This window comes from Anolis sagrei, chromosome 6 (genome assembly GCF_037176765.1).
Source record: "Anolis sagrei isolate rAnoSag1 chromosome 6, rAnoSag1.mat, whole genome shotgun sequence".
Lineage (NCBI taxonomy): Eukaryota > Metazoa > Chordata > Lepidosauria > Squamata > Dactyloidae > Anolis > Anolis sagrei.
In genome coordinates, this window is record NC_090026.1 from 22,495,247 (window position 1) to 22,512,874 (window position 17,628).

A 17,628-nucleotide genomic window follows, 5' to 3' on the forward strand; every position below is an offset into this window, starting at 1 on the left:
CCGGGCGTACTTGGAGGAGTAGGGGTCTTCGAAGAGGGCCCAGACCTTGGGCTGCATGCCGGCCCACCACCCGAGGGAGCGCCCGTCCTCCTGGAGGCAGAGGCGCTTGAGGTCCCCGCTGTCCTCATCCTCCTGGCTCTCGGGGGTCTCGAAGCTGTCGAGGGCCTCCTCGGCGTCGCGGTGCTGGCGGTAGTTCATCCAGCAGCAGGCCTCCACGTCGGTCTCGTCGATGCCCCAGAAGGCGAGCTCCTCCTCGAAGAGCGGCCCGCAGACGTCGGCCGGGCAGTGGAGCTTGCCCGTGCGGTAGTAGTTGAGCACGTAGGCGAAGACGGCCGGGTGCCGGTCGAAGAAGAACTCGTCGGCCTTGGCGTCGTAGTCGAAGTTGCTGGCGGCGTCGGGCTCGGTGAGCCAGGAGAGCCGCGTGCCCGGCAGGGTCTTGAGCGTGCTGCGGTAGGTCTCATGCCGGATCCCGCCCACGTTGATGACGATCTTGTCGTTGTCCTCGTTCCGGCCCATCTCCCCTTTCAAACATGACTTGGACGGCGGCTTGTTCCCAGACTTGCGCCCGCGGAAGGAGGAGACGCACACTGAGCTCAGCATCGGGGGCAACGGCGGGGCCGGGCCCGCCCGCGGAGGCGCCGCCCCCGAGGCTGGCAGGCGTCAAATCAGCGGCCCGGGAGCCATCGCGGCCACGCCCGCCGCCGAACAGGCCACGCCCCCTTCCGAGGGAGGGAGGGGGGAGGAGGGAGGGAGGCAGCAAAAGGGGACGGAGTTGGCAGAGAGAGAGAGAGAGGGAGGGAGGGAGAGAAAGAGAGAGAGAGAGAGACCGCGGCAAAGGGTCTGCAAAGGGAGAGAGAGACAGAGAGAGAGAGAGAGAGGGACGGGAAGGTGAGTTTGGACGCCTGGACGACTCTGCCCCCTTCCTTATCCCCTCTTAAGCCCCCTTTCTTGATCCTCCACCCCTCTCCTACACACCCACCTCACGCTACGACTTTCAAGTCTTTGGGGCTTCCTTTTGGACCCCTCCACTGCCTTTCCCCCCATTTCCTTCCCTTCCTTGGTTGCCCCTTGGGCTGAGATCCTAGCCCACCTCCTCACCCCCTCATTTCCCCTTCAAGGCACTCTTTATTGCTGGACACACACACCCGGAGACTTCCCTTCCTTGGGCTCTCATCCTAGCCCACCTCCTGCAGCTCTTTGAATCTCCCTTCCACCCCACTTCCCACTTCCTCTCCCCTTCAGGGCATCCTTTACTGCTGGACACACACAGACGTCCCTTCCTTAGGGTAAGATTCTAGCCCACCTCCTGCAGCTCTTTGGATCTCTCATTCTCTTCCTGCTGGACACACACACACATAGACTTCCCATCCTTGGCGTGAGATCCTAGCCCACCTTCTTGGTTGTCCCCTGGGCTCTCATCCTAGCCAACCTCCTGAACACACACACACAGATCCTAACCCACCTTCTTGATTGTCCCCTGGGCTCTCATCCTAGCCCACATCCTGCAGCTCTTTGGATCTCTCTTTCTCCTCTCCTCGCCCCTTCAGGGCACTCTTTACTGCTGGACACACACACAGATAGACTTCCCTTCCTTGGGCTGAGATCCTAGCCCACCTCCATGGTTGCCCCTTGGGTTCTCATCCTTGCCCACCTCCTGAACACACATACACACAGACTTCCCTTCTTGGCGTGAGATCCTAGCCCACCTTCTTGGTTGTCCCCTGGGCTCTCATCCTAGCCCATCTCCTGCAGCTCTTTGGATCTCCCCTCCTACCCACTTCCTCTCCCTTTCAGGGCACCCTTTACTGCTGGACACACAGACAGACTTCCCTTCCTTGAGGTAAGATTCTAGCCCACCTCCTGCAGCTCTTTGGATCTCTCATTCTCCTCTTCTCCCCTTCAGGGTACTCTTTACTGCTGGACACACACAAAGATAGACTTCCCTTCCCTGGGCTGAGATCCTAGCCCACCTCCTTGGTTGCCCCTTGGGTTCTCTGATCCTAGCCCACCTTCTTGGTTGTCCCTTGGGCTCTCATCCTAGCCCACCTCCTGCAGCTCTTTGGATCTCCCTCCGTCCCCACTTCCTCTCCCCTTCAGGCACTCTTTATTGCTGGACACACACACACACAGATAGACTTTCCTTCGTTGGGCTGAGATCCTAGCCCGCCTCCTTGGTTGCCCCTCGGGTTCTCATCCTAGCCCACCTCCTGAAGCTCTTTGGATCTACCTTCCCCACCCCCTCTTCTCTCCTTCAGGGCACCCCTTATTGCTGGGCACACACACCCAGAGACTTCCTTTCCTTGGGCTGAGATCCTAGCCCACCTCCTTGGTTGCCCCCTGGGCTGAAATCCTAACCCAACTCCTGGGTTGCCCCTTTAGCTGAGATCCTAGCCCACCCCCTAGCCCACCCCCTGCTCTTTGAATCTCCCTTCCTCCTCCTCTCTTCTCCCTTTCAGCGCACTCTTTACTGCTGGACACACACACACACACAGACTTCCCTTCCTTGGGCTGAGATTCAAGCCTACCTCCTTGGTTGCCCCTTGGGCTCTCATCCTAGCCCACCTCCTGCAGCTCTTTGGATCTCCCTTCCTTCCCACTCTCCCCTGCAGGGCACCCTTTACTACTGGACACACACATACACAGACCCCCTTCCCCATCAACCCTCCTTTTCCTCTGTCCTCCTCCTAGCCCCCTTCGCTTTGTCCTCCCCGTCTCCCCATGGCTTCACACCTCTCCTCTTTTCTTTCCGACCCCATTCTTCCTCCCTCTGCCGCCTTTCACCGCCCTCCACCGTCCATTCAGTCCCAGCCCTTCCTTTCTCCTCTCTGTCCTCTGCCACTGTCCCCACTTCATTCCCTCTTTTCCCGTTTGGTGCACGAATCCTGCTGGCGTGTGCTGATTCTTCCTCTCTCGTGATCCTTTCCTTTCCTCTCTCTCCCGGCCTCCCCCTCCTTCCCTCTTGCCCTCTCAATCTTCTTTTCTTTCTTCTCCCCGTTTCCCCCTTCCTCAGTCTCTAGCCTGTCATTCTTTCTCTTCCATTCTCAGTCTTTCAATCTGTCCCCCCTTTCTTTTTGTATTCCCGTACTTAACTTCCCCTCCCTCCCTCTCTCCCTCCTTTCCATTCCTTCATTGCATGCTTCCCTCCCTCATCGTTTCCTTTCCTTTCCCCTCTCCCCATCCTTCCCTCTTTCCCTCCCAATCTTCCTCTCTTTCTTCCCTCCTTTCCCCCTTTCTCAGTCTCTTCTCTTATATTCTCAGTCTTTCATTCTGTCCCCCCTTTCTTTTTGAACCCCTGTACTCAACTTCCCCTTCCTTCCTTCCTTCCTTCCTTCCTTCCTTCCTTCCTTCCTTCTTCCCTCCTTCCTTCCCTCCCTCCCGCCCTCCCTCCCTCTCATTCACTGCTTCTTCCCTTCCTTTATTCTTTCTCTTTCCTACTTTCTTCCTTTTCAATCTTTCCTCTCTCTGCTTCCTTCCTTCTATTCTCTTTATCCTCTTCCTTTCTTTCCATCTTTCCATCACCTCCTTCCCCCTAGTCTCTTTTTCCTTTCCTTCTTTCTCTTTTCCATCCATCTACCTCTACATCTCCCCTCTTTCTTTTTCTTCTTTCTTTTTTCCATCCATTTACCCTTTGCATCCCCCTCTTTCTTTCCCTTCTTTCTTTTTCCTTCCTTCCTTTCCATCCATCTATGTCTGCGTCCCTCCCTCTTCCTTTTCCTTTTCCTTCTTTCTCTTTCTTTCCTTCCTTCATTTCCCTCCTTCGACCACCTGCTTCCCTCTTCTCTCTTTTTCTTTTCTTTCTTTCCTTCCTTCCTTCTTTTCCATCCATCTACCATTTTCACCCCCTTTCCTTCTTTCTTTCTTTTCTTCCTTCCCTTCCTTCCACTGTCTGCTTCCCTCTTCCTTCTTCTCTTTTTTCTTTTCTTTATTTCTTTTCCCTTCCTTCTTTTCCATCCATCTACGTCTGCATGAGAGTGTCCAAAAAGTTTCCACACAAGGACTTCAAGTGCAGGAGAAACAAAGCCTTGCCTGTGGTTGTTCCCTTTCAATGCTTCTCCTTTCCCATGCTCACTCTAACCCCCATTTCCAAGCTCCTAGCCCCCTTTCCCTTCCCAAGCATCTCCATTCCTCTGTGTCCTTCCCTTTCCAGGTCTTCCCAACTTTTCTGCCTTCAGGTTTTCCTTCTGCCCCTTTTTGGAGTGCAACCTCCACAATCTGCCAGTCAGCAGCACCAGAGCCAAAAGGTCCAGGCAGTTCCAGGGTGCAAAGAAGACTTTTGGCCAAGCTCTGCTTTACAGGCATTTCAGTGCCCTCCATTTGTCCTCTGCCTCTCCCCAGGAACCTTCCCTGCACCCCTTATTAATTTTCCTCCCAAAGATCCAAAAGATCTCCGTCCTTCAATTCACTTGGAGGTCTTTGTAACCTTCTCTCTGAACCCTCTGATGCCTTCTTATTTGCCCCTGAAAGCTTTCCATCTCTCCAAGCATAATTCCTTGTGCTCTACTCTGCATCTCCATAGCTGTTTCTCAGCTCCTACTCCTCCCCTCTCTCTCCCTCCATAGGCACCATAACTATTCTTCAGCCCTTGATCTCCCCCTCCCCACATACTCCCATGGCTACTTTTCAGCTCATCACTCCCTCCTCCCATCTCATGGCTATTCATCTCTCTCTTTCTTCTTCGTGGTTCCTGTGAAATATGCACATATGGCTGTGCGAATTTCACGGGTGACCACTCAAAGAAATACAGTTACAGGTAAGCAACCATACCTTCTTCTTTGTGGTCCCTGTGAAATGCACACAGCCTTATGTGCAAATTTCACGGGTGACCACCCAAAGAAACACGGTTACAGGTAAGCAACCATTCCTTTTTCTTCATGGTCCTCATGAAATACACACATATGGCTGTGCGAATTTCACAGGTGACCACACGAAGAAACATGGTAACAGTTAAGCAACCATACCTTCTTCTTTGTGGTCCCTGTGAAATGCGCACAGCCATATGTGCAAATTTCACAGGTGACCACTCAAAGAAACACGGTTACAGGTAAGCAACCATTCCTTCTTCTTCTTCATACTCCCTGTGAAATACACACAGCCATATGTGCGAATTTCACAGGTGACCACTCAAAGAAACATGGTTACAGGTAAGCAACCATTCCCTCTCCATATCTTTCTCGGCTCTTGATCTCTCCCCACTTTTCAACCTCTTACTCCACCGTGCCCCTGGCTACTTTTGGGCTCCTCATCTCTTCCCTCCCTTCATTTTCCATAGCTATTCCTCAGCTACTAATCCCCCCCCCCCCACACACACACCCCATAGTTACTTTTCAACTTCTCACTCCCCATGGCTACTTCACGATCTCCTCCCTTTCTGCCATTTCTCCTGAACCTTTTCTCAACTTCATGTCTCCACTGCTTTGTGATTTTCCACTTCTCCCAGTAGCATACTTCACTCTTCCTCAACCTAGCGCCTTCTAAATATGCAGAGCTACAACCCCTGGCCATAGTGGGGGAGATGGGAGTTGTGGTCCGATACACCTAGACAGACTTAAGTTAGAGGAAGCACTCTTGATCATTAATCCCCTTTCTTAACTAGTTGACCAAGGTCATTAAGTATATATGTGTGCATGTATATGAATATACAATAGTCTGTGATAAGCGGAGAAAATTGGCAAGACTGGGGATGAGGCAGATGAGAAAACTGGAACAAGTCTGCGCTGATCAATTCTATTTCTTTGGCTGTGTAATGAAGAAGTAAGTAAAGGGCAGCAGGGAGAACAACAGACTTTGGCACTGCTTCCTCTACAACAGGCCTGGGCAAACTTGGGCCCTCCAGGTGCTTTGGACTTCAACTCCCACCATTCCTAACAGCCTCAGACCCCTTCCTTGTCCCCCTCAGCCGCTTAAGCGGCTGAGGGGGACAAGGAAGGGGTCTGAGGCTGTTAGGAATGGTAGGAGTTGAAGTCCAAAGCACCTGGAGGGCCCAGGTTTGCCCAGGCCTGCTCTACAACCTTATGCCTTCCAGATGTGTTGGGCTACAACACCCATAAACCGGCTGTAGGGTGATGAGATGATATAGTCCATACCACATCTGGGGCCCACCCCCACCAGGGAAGATTAGTCTAGTGTATGAGAGAGAGAGTGTGGGAGGATTCTGCACAAGCACATAATGGGAGACTTAAAATACACTTGGGGGAAAAAATAGATTCTCAAGCAATTTCTCTTGACCTGAATTTGCCTGCATTTTTTTCCTCATTTATCTTATCTCTCTTTGTATTCTTTAAAATATATTTTTTTTTGTCTATATTAGGTCTCTCCTGGCTACAGCACTGAAGGCACGTGATGCAGCCGCATATTGCGGAAGTTATGAAATTTGGGATTTGGTCAGTGTTCGGATGAGATATCACTTGGGGAACTGGAGGCCTTCTTTGCAGCTGTGGCTTCCAGGATGGAAGAACATGTAATAAATAAATAGCTAATATTAGGATGCTTTAAAGCTCTAGTGGTTTCTGAAAGGCAATTTATAAGCAGCATTAAAACTTGGAGAATGGAATGTTTAACGCAATTACATTTATATACAACTGATAACCTGCAGCATTTAGATCTTTCTAAAGAGAGCCAGAGGTTTAAGCATTGGATTATGATTCTGGAGAGCAGATTCAAAACTTTGCCATGTAAATCCACTGGGTGACTTTGGGCAAGTCACATTTTCTCAGCCTCAGAGGGAGGCAAGGACAACCCTCTCTGGACTATTGCTGCTATTATTATTGTATTGTCGAAGGCTTTCATGGCCAGAATCACTGGGTTGTTGTAGGTTTTTCCGGGCTTTATGGCCATGGTCTAGAGGCATTTTCTCCTGACGTTTCAACTACATCTATGGCAAGCATCCTCAGAGGTAGTGACTCTCACTACCTCTGAGGTAGTGGCTCTCGCTACCTCTGAGGTAGTGACCCTCACTACCTCTGAGGATGCTTGCCATAGATGCAGGCAAAACGTCAGGAAAAAATGCCTCTAGAACATGGCCATATAGCCCGGAAAAACCTACAACAACCCAGCTATTATTATTATTATTATTATTATTATTATTATTATTATTATTATTTGATACACAACAAGATTAATACACAGCAAACAAGATCACTATACTGGCTTTTGTATTAGATCACACATTGGATGCTTCCCAAGTGTCTAGGACCATGTGATGTATCAGTGATTAACACATGCAGATCTGAGTAGGGTTGACATTTGCAGCTGACAGATGGTAATTTTGTCAGCGCCAATTGTTTTTAAGTGCAGGCCAAGGTCTTTAGGCCTTCATCTGGTGTTCTGATCACCATTGGGACCACCTTTACTGGTTTGTGCCAGAGTCTTTGCAGTTTGATATTATTATTATTATTATTATTATTATTATTATTATTATTATTATTTGATACACAACAAGAGTAGTACATAGCCAATAGGATCGCTATGCTGGCTTTTGTCACATGTCAGACACTTCCCAAATGTCTAGGACTGTGTGAGGTATTAGTGAATAATGCAGGCAGATCCAAGTAGGGTGGCCTTTTGCAGCTGACAGATGGTAATTTTGTCAGTGCCAATTGTTTTTAAGTGCAGGCCAAGGTCTTTAGGCCTTCATCTGGTGTTCTGATCACCATTGGGACCACCTTTACTGGTTTGTGCCAGAGTCTTTGCAGTTTGATATTATTATTATTATTATTATTATTATTATTATTATTATTATTTGATACACAACAAGAGTAGTACATAGCCAATAGGATCGCTATGCTGGCTTTTGTCACATGTCAGACACTTCCCAAATGTCTAGGACTGTGTGAGGTATTGGTGAATAATGCAGGCAGATCCAAGTAGGGTGGCCTTTTGCAGCTGACAGATGGTAATTTTGTCAGTGCCAATTGTTTTTAAGTGCAGGCCAAAGTTATTAGGCACTGCACCCAGTGTGCCGATCACCACTGGGACCACCTTCACTGGCTTGTGCCAGAGTCTTTGTAGTTTGATATTATTATTATTATTATTATTATTTGATACATAACAAGATTAGTACACAGCAAACAAGATCACTATGTTGGTTTTGGTATTTGATCACACGTCGGACACTTCCCAAGTTGTTGTTGTTATATAATAATAATAATAATAATAATAATAATAATAATAATAATTAATATAATGCTACTACTACTACTACTACTACTACTAATAATAATAATAATAATGCCAGGTAAGCCCCTTGATAGGGTTACCATAACCTGAAGGCATACAACAATGTTTCCTTCAAACAACCAATTAAATGGTAGCATGAAAAGTTAGGCTCCATTTCTTGAAATTAAAGTGTGAGATTAATTTTTTTGGTTTTCTTGCTTGCTGTTGCTAAATATTTAGATTCAAATTGATTTTTAAGAGAGGACAAAGCTATGTATGTATGCCTGGCTACTTTTGTACCAATGGAGAATAGCATTTATGACAATGTATTTCTTTGTATTGTAAAACAGCTTTATATAGAATGGGAATGAAAGTTTGTGATGAATTTGAAAGCGTGTATTTTCAGGGTTATGGCAGAGCTAGCACTGAGCCATCAGAAGAAACACGGACATTTCTTTATTACCACGCATAATGACATTATCAGTGTGCCTCCCCTTCCATTTTTCCTTGAACTTAAATCCTTACCAGCTAGAGGGGAAATAGCCTTTCCATCAGCAATAACTTGCTGAGAACTATCCTAGTTAAAATGTAAAGTATTTGGGAGTGGTTTGGTCTTGAATGGACCATTAAGAACCATACATTTTACAAAAGACCTGTTCCTAGCTGAGATGAACAGTACACTCTTAAAACTTGGTTTGATTATGTTTAAGAACAAAAATAAGTTTTTGGTGGGTATTTTTAAGATCTTTATTATTATTATATTTATTTATTTGAGTTGGTTTTTACCCCACTTTTCTACCGTACCAAGGCAAGACTCAAAGTGGAAAATAGCTATCATGATTGCCAGAAGAGAACCTACACTTTGAAATGTATCACTACATCATTGGTACTTTGTGGAAGGAGATAGTAAATAAGAGTCCGTGTGTATTTTTTTGTGTATCTGCAAAAATCTCTGTCTGAAGATGAATCTCTTTATTGGTATGAATATCCAGCTGTATGCATCCTGACATGACAAGATGTGTCTAATCCTGTTTGTCAGAATGTGTGCATTGTGGCATGATTCCATTGGCTGTGCTGACCTGGGATGATGGCAGTTGTAGTCTAACCCATCTGGAGGGCACTAGTTTGGGGAAAGTTGCAATATGATTGCATGCTTACTTACATATAGGTAAGTTTTATTCTATTTAGTGGAACTTAATCTCAGGTAAGTGTGTAGGAAGATAGTTTAGGACAGGCTTGGGCAAACTTTGGCCCTCCAGGTGTTTTGGACTTCAACTCCCACAATTCCTAACAGCCGGTAGGCTGGTAGGAATTGTGGGAGTTGAAGTCCAAAACACCTGGAGGGCCAAAGTTTGCCCAAGCCTGCTCTACAACTTCATGCCTTCCATGGAAGTGTGGACTCAGATAATCCAGTTTGAAACAGATATTGTGGATTGTCTTCCTTGATATTCTGGGTTAGAAGGGCCCTAACAATGTGTAACTTGCTCAAAATCACCCAGTGGTTTTCATGACTAAGCAGGGATTCGAACTCTGTTCTCCAAAGTCATATTCCAATGCATAAATAACCATGCCATGTTGGTACTCAAATGTATGTATCATGATATACAAAGTATGAATAAAGTGTCTAGAGCATGTTTTCACAGCAAGATTGCCTTCAAGTAGGTTGGCCTTTCCAGCAAATATGGTTGGTAGATGATGGGCCCTTCCACACAGCCATATATCCCAGAATATCAAGGCAGACAATCCCACAATATCTGCTTTGAACTGGGTTATCTAAATCCCCACTCAGATGATATGGGATTTTTTGCCTTGATATTCTGGGATATAAGGCTGTGTGGAAAGACCCTATGTCTAAGGATGATGGTAACTGTAGGAAAGAGAAAGCTATGGTAGCATTTATTTCCTACCTTCAGCAGTACTTTCTGCTGTCGGGCTGGGTTTATTTTATTATTTAAGGCTGCGAACCCATCCAAACTCATTTGGGATTACGCTCCCTCCATTGAATCAAATTAAATTTATATCTGGGTAAATATTTGAGATTAATGGAGCATTGTTATCATTTATGCTCATTGCCGAATTCTTTGGGAGACAAAACAGCCGAAAGCTGGTTTATAAAATGAATGAGTTTGAGTCAATTTATATGTTTTCAAAAAATCATTTAAAAATAACCTTTCAATATTTAGGTGTGTGTGTGTGTGTGGATAGATAGATAGATAGATAGATAGATAGATAGATAGATAGATAGTTTTTCTACCTCAAAACTAGCCTCAGGCATTTGTTTTCTTTATGAAGGTCTTGGGCTCTTTTAAGCATTGCTCTTTGTTTCATGACAGCCAAAAGGGCAAGCAACTTGGGGTTGCCATTGTGTGTGAATTTGGGTGAGGTATTATGCAAGCGTAAGCACATGTGCGTGAGAGTGAGCGGTATGCAGAGCGTGCAAGGACACGGGCCTCTCTGTCCTGTCTGTTGACTTCTTCGAGTTGTTTGTGTTGAAATCTTTCCCTACCTTTGCAGGCAAACTGTGCATGCTAGAACCATGGTTTCTCTCTCTATGCTTTTGTGTTGTGTGTCAGTGTGTCAGCATGTTTGTTTTCCATCCCCATGGGAGTTGTGTTTCTTTCTGTTTCTAATCTCATCCTCCCACAAACCAACCAACTGGTTTTCTGCCTCACTGCACCAGCTAACAAATGGATATTTTGCTCGCACCACACACACACAACACCACAGACACTTACACCGCACAAAGACATGATGACACATACGTGTGCTGCCCGTTAGCTCATTCATGCACCTGTGCCCTGAAGCCCACTGTGGAGCAACCCTGGCTTGTGCGCTCCCTTGGGTGCTCTAGTTTCGCACATACACCAGTTGAAATCAAACACACCACACAAACAACAGACTTCCTGAGTCATAATGTGTCAGTCCCAGTCATCTATAGACAATCCAAATCTCTCTGTGTCACACACAGGTTGCCCACGCACAACCCCACCAGCAGCCTTGGGGATGTTGTAGTGGACACCTTCAAATGGCTATATAGACTGCAGATCCTTCCTTCCTTCCTTCCTTCCTTCCTTCCTTCCTTCCTTCCTTCCTTCCTTCAGGCCCTCTCTCGCTCCTTCACACGCTGCAATGGCACACGGTTGTCTACAAATCCACAGCCCTTCTTCTCCCTTCCATCCAGGCGCCCAAAGGCCACCAAAGCCTCAATCTTTGCCAGCGGAAGATGGGAACCCATGTAAACAGACTCACCCACTTAGCATGCAAGTGATCACTGTCCACCCTGAAGATGCTCAAAACTTCTACTCCTTCCTTCCCGTGTCCATCTCTGCCCCGCTTCAGTAATATAGGGCACCCCACATTCCCCACTTCCAGCCCCATTGCCAGGGAAACAAAGACACACATCAACACACTTCACAAGACCAAGACACAACACCGTAGCCACTGAAGGCCCATACTTACCTGCTACAACCAACCCCTTTGGCTTAATATTGTTTGTTTTTTGAGAGAGGAAAGGATGGAAGGGAAAGGGATGAGAAGAGGGTCAGGTGGAGATTTTTTTGTGTGTGGGATCTCCCCCACTTCTCTTTCCTCCAAAAAATATGACAAGGAGATGGAAAGGAGGGTAAAAGGATGCTCTCACCACCTGCAAGGGATGGGGAAAGCCCTAGAGGAGGAAAGAAAGGAGAAACAAAAGAGAGGATCGGAGATGGGAATGGGGGGGAATGGAGGGAGGATGCAGGAGGTCGATGAACAGGAGTCGGTCTCTCGGTCTGTCCCCCCCACACACCTTGCAAGCCTCTGCTTCCCACCCCCCCACCCTTGGTCTCCGGATGCAGGCTGCGCCTTCTGGTACTGCGGACCCTGCGATGACATCACTGCCTCTTAAGGTGGAATTTTGGGACTTCTGTGTGCACTTCTGTGGTATTTTTTGGGAGGGGGGTGGAGGAAGGTTTGGGTGAGGAGTTGATGTCGAGGAAGGTCACCTAGGTCCCAGAAACTGCAGCTCAATTGGATGCCCTTTGGGGTCACTCAAGGTAACTGTCCATCTCACCTCTGTGGCTCCATCAAGATGGAAAGGTGATGGAGGAGCAGCACATTTGGGGACATCTGTTGAAGTTGTGTGTCTGTGTGTACACATACACACACACACACACACAGGAAAGGTAAAGGTTTCCCCCTGACATTAAGTCCAGTCGTATCCGACTGGGGGTTGGTGCTCATCTCCATTTTTAAGTTGAAGAGTCGGCGTTGTCCATAGACACCTCCAAGGTCATGTAGCCGGCATGACTACATGGAGTTCTGTTATCTTCCTGCTGGAGCAGTACCTATTGATCTACTCACATTTGCATGTTTTTGAACTGCTAGGTTGGCAGAAGCTGGGGCTGACAGTTGAAGCTCACACTGCTCCCCAGATTCGAACCTGAGACCTTTCGGTCAACAAGCTGAGCACCTCTGTGGTTTAACCCACTGCGCTCCTTATACACATACACACACACACATATATTTGGTCTGCAAAAAGCTAGCCATTCAAGCCCCTTCCACACAGCTGAATAAAATCCCATATTTTCTGGTTTGAACTGGAATATATGGCAGTGTGGACTCATATATCCCAGTACAAAGCAGGTATTGTGGGATTTTGTGCCTTGATATTCTGGGATATAGGGCTGTGTGGAAGGGCTCTGGGTTATCTGAGGTCCCTTCCACACAGCTGAATAAAATCCCACGTTTTCTTCTTTGCACTGGAATATATGGCAGTGTGGATTCAGATATCCCAGTACAAAGCAGGTATTGTGGGATTTTGTGCCTTGATATTCTGAATTATATGGCTGTGTGGACGGGCCCTCGGTCAACTCCAGATGAGATGAAACCACAAGTCGGGGAATGGACATTGTTTTTATTCCTAGGCAAGAAGTTAAGAAACATTCCCATCTCCACTTTAAAAATCAAAGAAAAAACCCCAAGGGGAAGTCAAGGCAAAAGGACAGGTAAAGGAGAGAGGATGCGGCCACCTTAAAGACAAGGAGTGATGGGAGACTGAGTTGAGGAAAGGGGGAGGGGGGTCTTGAGTCAGCTGAAAGGAAGGGAGGCAGACAGGAAGATGGGGATGTGATGCTTTGGCTGCAGTGGTAAAGAGTTCCCATTTAGCATGAAATTTACAAAAATATCTCCCAAGTGTGTGGGAGAGGCATGAAAGAAGCCTATATTAAGACAGGTCGGGGAAGGTGGAATTATTTAGCAGGGACCATGGTGTCTTGATTCAGGATGGATTTCCCAAGGGCAGGATTTGAGGGGACAGCCTTGCCTTCCTGCACACAGGCACACAGACACTTTGGTGCTCTTGTTTTCAATGCTTTTGCAGGCAGGGGAGACCTTCTTCTCCTTCCAGACTACAAAAATCCCCAAACCAGACATTGCTGCAAACATAATTAGGTCAGCTTGTCCCAGTGGTGCATCCTCTACACACTGTGGACTACAATTCCCATCTGTGCAGATTGGGAACAAAGGGCTTTGCTAGCCAACATGTCTGGAAGGTACCTTCGTAGGGAAGGCTCAGGGCCCTTCCACACAGCCATATAAACCAGAATATCAAGGCAGAAAATACCACAATATCTGCTCTGAACTGGGCTATCTGAGTCCACACTGCCATATATTCCAGTTCAAAGCAGAAAATATGGGATTTTATTCAGCTGTGTGGAAAGCCCTTGAGGCAGGGTGACATAAGCTGAGCTTTTAAAAGGTACCACTTTTGGACATTATCCATATGGCCATAGATCAGGGTTGGGGGAATTATGTATCCCTGCAGATGTTACTGAATTGCATCTCCTAGCATCCTCCACCATCTGTTATGCTGGCTAATGATGAAAATGCTAGGAGTTGTAATTCAAAAACAAGTAGCAAAACTTTAAAATCGGGACTGCAAATAAAGAACAGCTCTCAGAAAACAGGGGAATTCCAGACAAGAAACAATCAGGATCAGCTAACACCTCCCAACAAAGGATTCCCCCAGACAGGAAGCAGCCAGGCCTTGAAGCTGCAAGGCCATTAAATGCTAATCAAGCTTGCTAATTGCAACATTCACACTTGCCTCAAACAGACAAGAGTTCTTTCTTTCACCCTGGGCATCAACAGATATATAAACCTCACTTGCCTAGTTTCTAGCAGACCTCACAGCCTCTGAGAATGCCTGCCATAGATGTAGGTGAAACGTCAGGAGAGAATGCTTCTGGAACATGGCCATACAGCCTGGAAAACTCACAGCAACCCAATTCAATAACTGGGTTGTTGTAGGTTTTTTCGGGCTATATGGCCATGGTCTAGAGGCATTCTCTCTTGACGTTTCGCCTGCATCTATGGCAAGCATCCTCAGAGGTAGTGACCTCACAGACCTCACTACCTCTGAGGATGCTTGCCATAGATGCAGGCGAAACGTCAGGAGAGAATGCCTCTAGACCATGGCCATATAGCCCGAAAAAACCTACAACAACCCAGTGATTCCAGCCATGAAAGCCTTCGACAATACAATTCAATAACTGCTGGGAGTTGCAGCCTGACTCATTAGGAAGGTCACACAATTCCCTCCCTTGTGATGGCTGAAATTTTAGTTTTCAAACTATAGCTGCAGTTGCTGTCAACAGGCAAAACAGGTAGTCTTTCTAGTGTCTGATTACAGGAGACCAACCTGTAGGATATAACAGTATTGGATGGAGGAGCAGGTGTTACACAAGGATGAAATTGGTCTCTTATTCACACTTCCTTATGTCAGTGTTTCTGATATGGCAGGGGTCATTTCCCAATGTGCCAGGGACAAGCATTATATTTGTGCCCATTGAGTACAACCCTTCCTTCCTTCCTTCCTTCCTTCCTTCCTTCCTTTCCTGGAACCAGTCATAGCACTGTGATTCCACTTTAACTACCATAGTTTCAACCCAAGGAATTCTGAGGTTTGTAGTTCATTGAAGTACTGGAGTAATAATAATAATAATAATAATAATAATAATAATAATAATAATAATGATAATAGCAATAATGGTTATTATTATTATTATTATTAGTGTATATCCCACCACCATTTCCAGGAAGGGACTTGGGATGGTTTACATATTGGACCGAAAGTCCATATAGAGGTTGGAGGGGCCTCTTCTGGGTGTGTTCTAGTTGTGTACTCCTATATGGCAGAATGGGGTCAGAATAGATGGCCTTCATGGGTCCCCTCTAATTCTAGCGGAACATAAAAGCAAAACAATCTATTAAAACAAAAACACCATTAAAATAAGAGCATCATAAAATATTCTAGCTGAGATTTATAAATGCCTCTCCTTAACCTGCCAATCTCAGGATCCCATGGGATGCAGCCATGGCAGTTAAAATGCAATCATATTGTTACAGCTCTGTAGTGTGAATGGCTCTCTGGAAACTGATCATAGACTGGCACCCCATAGTTCACAGATGAGCAGTAATCCATGGTCCTGTGCCATTAATAGCACTTTTTATATGACACATCAGCCTGAAAAAAGAAATTCTGCTGTCATGCCTCTGTCTTCCTTAATATGATTTGGATTAGTCTGTATTAAGGTGGACTCTAAATTGTCACATCACCGTTCCCATAAACCATAACAAATGCGGATCACGATGCAGGATGATGGGAGATAGTGTCTGACAAGGCCTGGAGGGTCACACATTGCCTTGGTTGTTGTATGCATTCAAGTCATTTATGGCAATCCTAAATTGAACCTATTGCATGGGGCTGAGAGAGTGCCACTTGCCCAAGGTCACCCAGTGGGTTTCCATGGCCAAACAGGAAAGCCTGTTCTGAAGGTGAGTTGTGCTACAACCCTCATCACTACCTACACAGTAAGGGGAATGTAGTCCGACACATCTGGCAGGCAGGCTGTATGACGCAGGCACAGAGAGGCTGCACAACAGTGTTGTTATTTCGCCAATTTCAAAAGCAAGCGTCAATTATTCATATCAAACTTATGCGCCCCACGGATGGTGCGCAGAGTGATTGGCGAATCTCGAGGGAGAGCTGCCGTGTACCGCTGTCAGGCACTGCAGGGACCCACCTGCTATTACAAGACAGCAGCAGAGAGATGTTTTCCGGTGATCAAACAGGGTCTCGCAGAACAAACGAGGCCGTTTAACATTCTGCTGTGTGTGGCTCTTTGCGCCTGCGTCCTGAGTGACAGGTTTTAACTCTCTGTTTTCCTCTGGTGTCTTTCACTGTGCCCTCATAGGCCTTTACTTTCCATCTCAAGTTGTTTCATTGAACCCTAGATTTGGAAGAGATCATAACAGCAATCCATCCAATCCCTAGTCTGCCATACAGGAAGACACAATCAAAGCACTCCCGACAGAAGGCCATCTAACCTCTACTTTAAAATCTCCAGCAAAGGAGATTCCATTGCATGCCAAGATAGTATATTCCATTTGTGTACAAAAAAGATGTTGCTACTATAACTTTGAGCCCCCAGTGGCGCAGTGGGTTAAACTGCTGAACTTGCTGATCAAAAGGTCGGTGGTTTGAATCCGAGGAGCGGGATGAGTTTCTGCTATTAGGTCCAGCTTCTGCCAACCTAGCAGTTTGAAAACATGCAAGTGAGTAGATCAATAGGGACTGCTCCGGCAGGAAGGTAACAATGCTCCATGAAGTCATCCCAGCCACATGAACTTGGAGGTGTCTACAGACAATGCTGGCTCTTCAGCTTAGAAATATAGATGAGCACCACCTTCAGAGTCGGACATGACTAGATTTAATATCAAGGGGAAACCCTTACCTTTTCCTTTACAATAACTTTCCTATTTAAATGGCCCTACAAGCTAGCGCATAATCTAAGGAAGTAAAATATAAATACATATAAAATCACCATTATGTATTTTTTTGGGTTTTATAGTGCACTGTACAACTGTTCTGATTTGTCTGGGATAGTCTCAATTAATCCTCTGCCATCCCATGTTTTTGTCTGCTTTTTAAACATTCCTGATTTTCTTTCCTCCTTCCCCTTTTGTCCTCAGCTTACTTCAATCGCTGCAAACAAAATTCAAATGGCAGAAGCAGTTTAAAAAAAAATCAATTACAGTAGAGTCTCGTTATCTGACATAAGCAGAACATCAGATAAATGAAAATGTTGGATAAGGAGTCTTCTACTGTTACCTGTCTGACATGGCGCTAGACACCTAGAATACTAAAAACAGAAACTCAAAAAGTTAAGGCAAGGCAACAGTGCTAAAGCGTCCTAGCAGGAAATGCCTGGATGCAGAAGATGAGCATGGAAATCACAGAGGGAAGAAGGGAGGATGCTTCCACTTCCAGTCCTGCCTCTTTCCCCCCTTTCCTCCCTCCTCCTCTTCCATGCCTTGCATTTTTCACTTATTAGGAATGAAAAGAGACTTGGGAAGCACTCCTTTAAATGAAGGGGAAATGCTAGGAAAGTGGGACATTGGATAAGAGTGTTGAATACGACAGAATGTCGGATA

General features: G+C 46.3%; 1 protein-coding gene across 18 annotated transcripts in view; it reads right to left on the reverse strand.

Annotated features, from left to right (window-relative positions):
• The window catches only part of LOC132777953 (voltage-gated potassium channel KCNC1-like), an 84,000-nt gene extending 72,039 nt beyond the window's left edge, over positions 1-11,961 (reverse strand). For all 18 annotated transcript variants that reach the window (XR_009631725.2, XR_010910141.1, XR_010910140.1 and 15 more), the window contains exons 1-2: positions 11,614-11,961; positions 1-840 (exon numbers count right to left, since the gene is read on the reverse strand). Coding sequence is in view for 7 of the 18 variants with exons in the window: in XM_060780519.2 (XP_060636502.1) it covers positions 1-600 (600 nt within the window). In the remaining 11 variants the exon portion in view is untranslated. The remainder of the gene's footprint in view (positions 841-11,613) is intronic.
• Between the last annotated feature and the right edge of the window lie 5,667 nt (positions 11,962-17,628).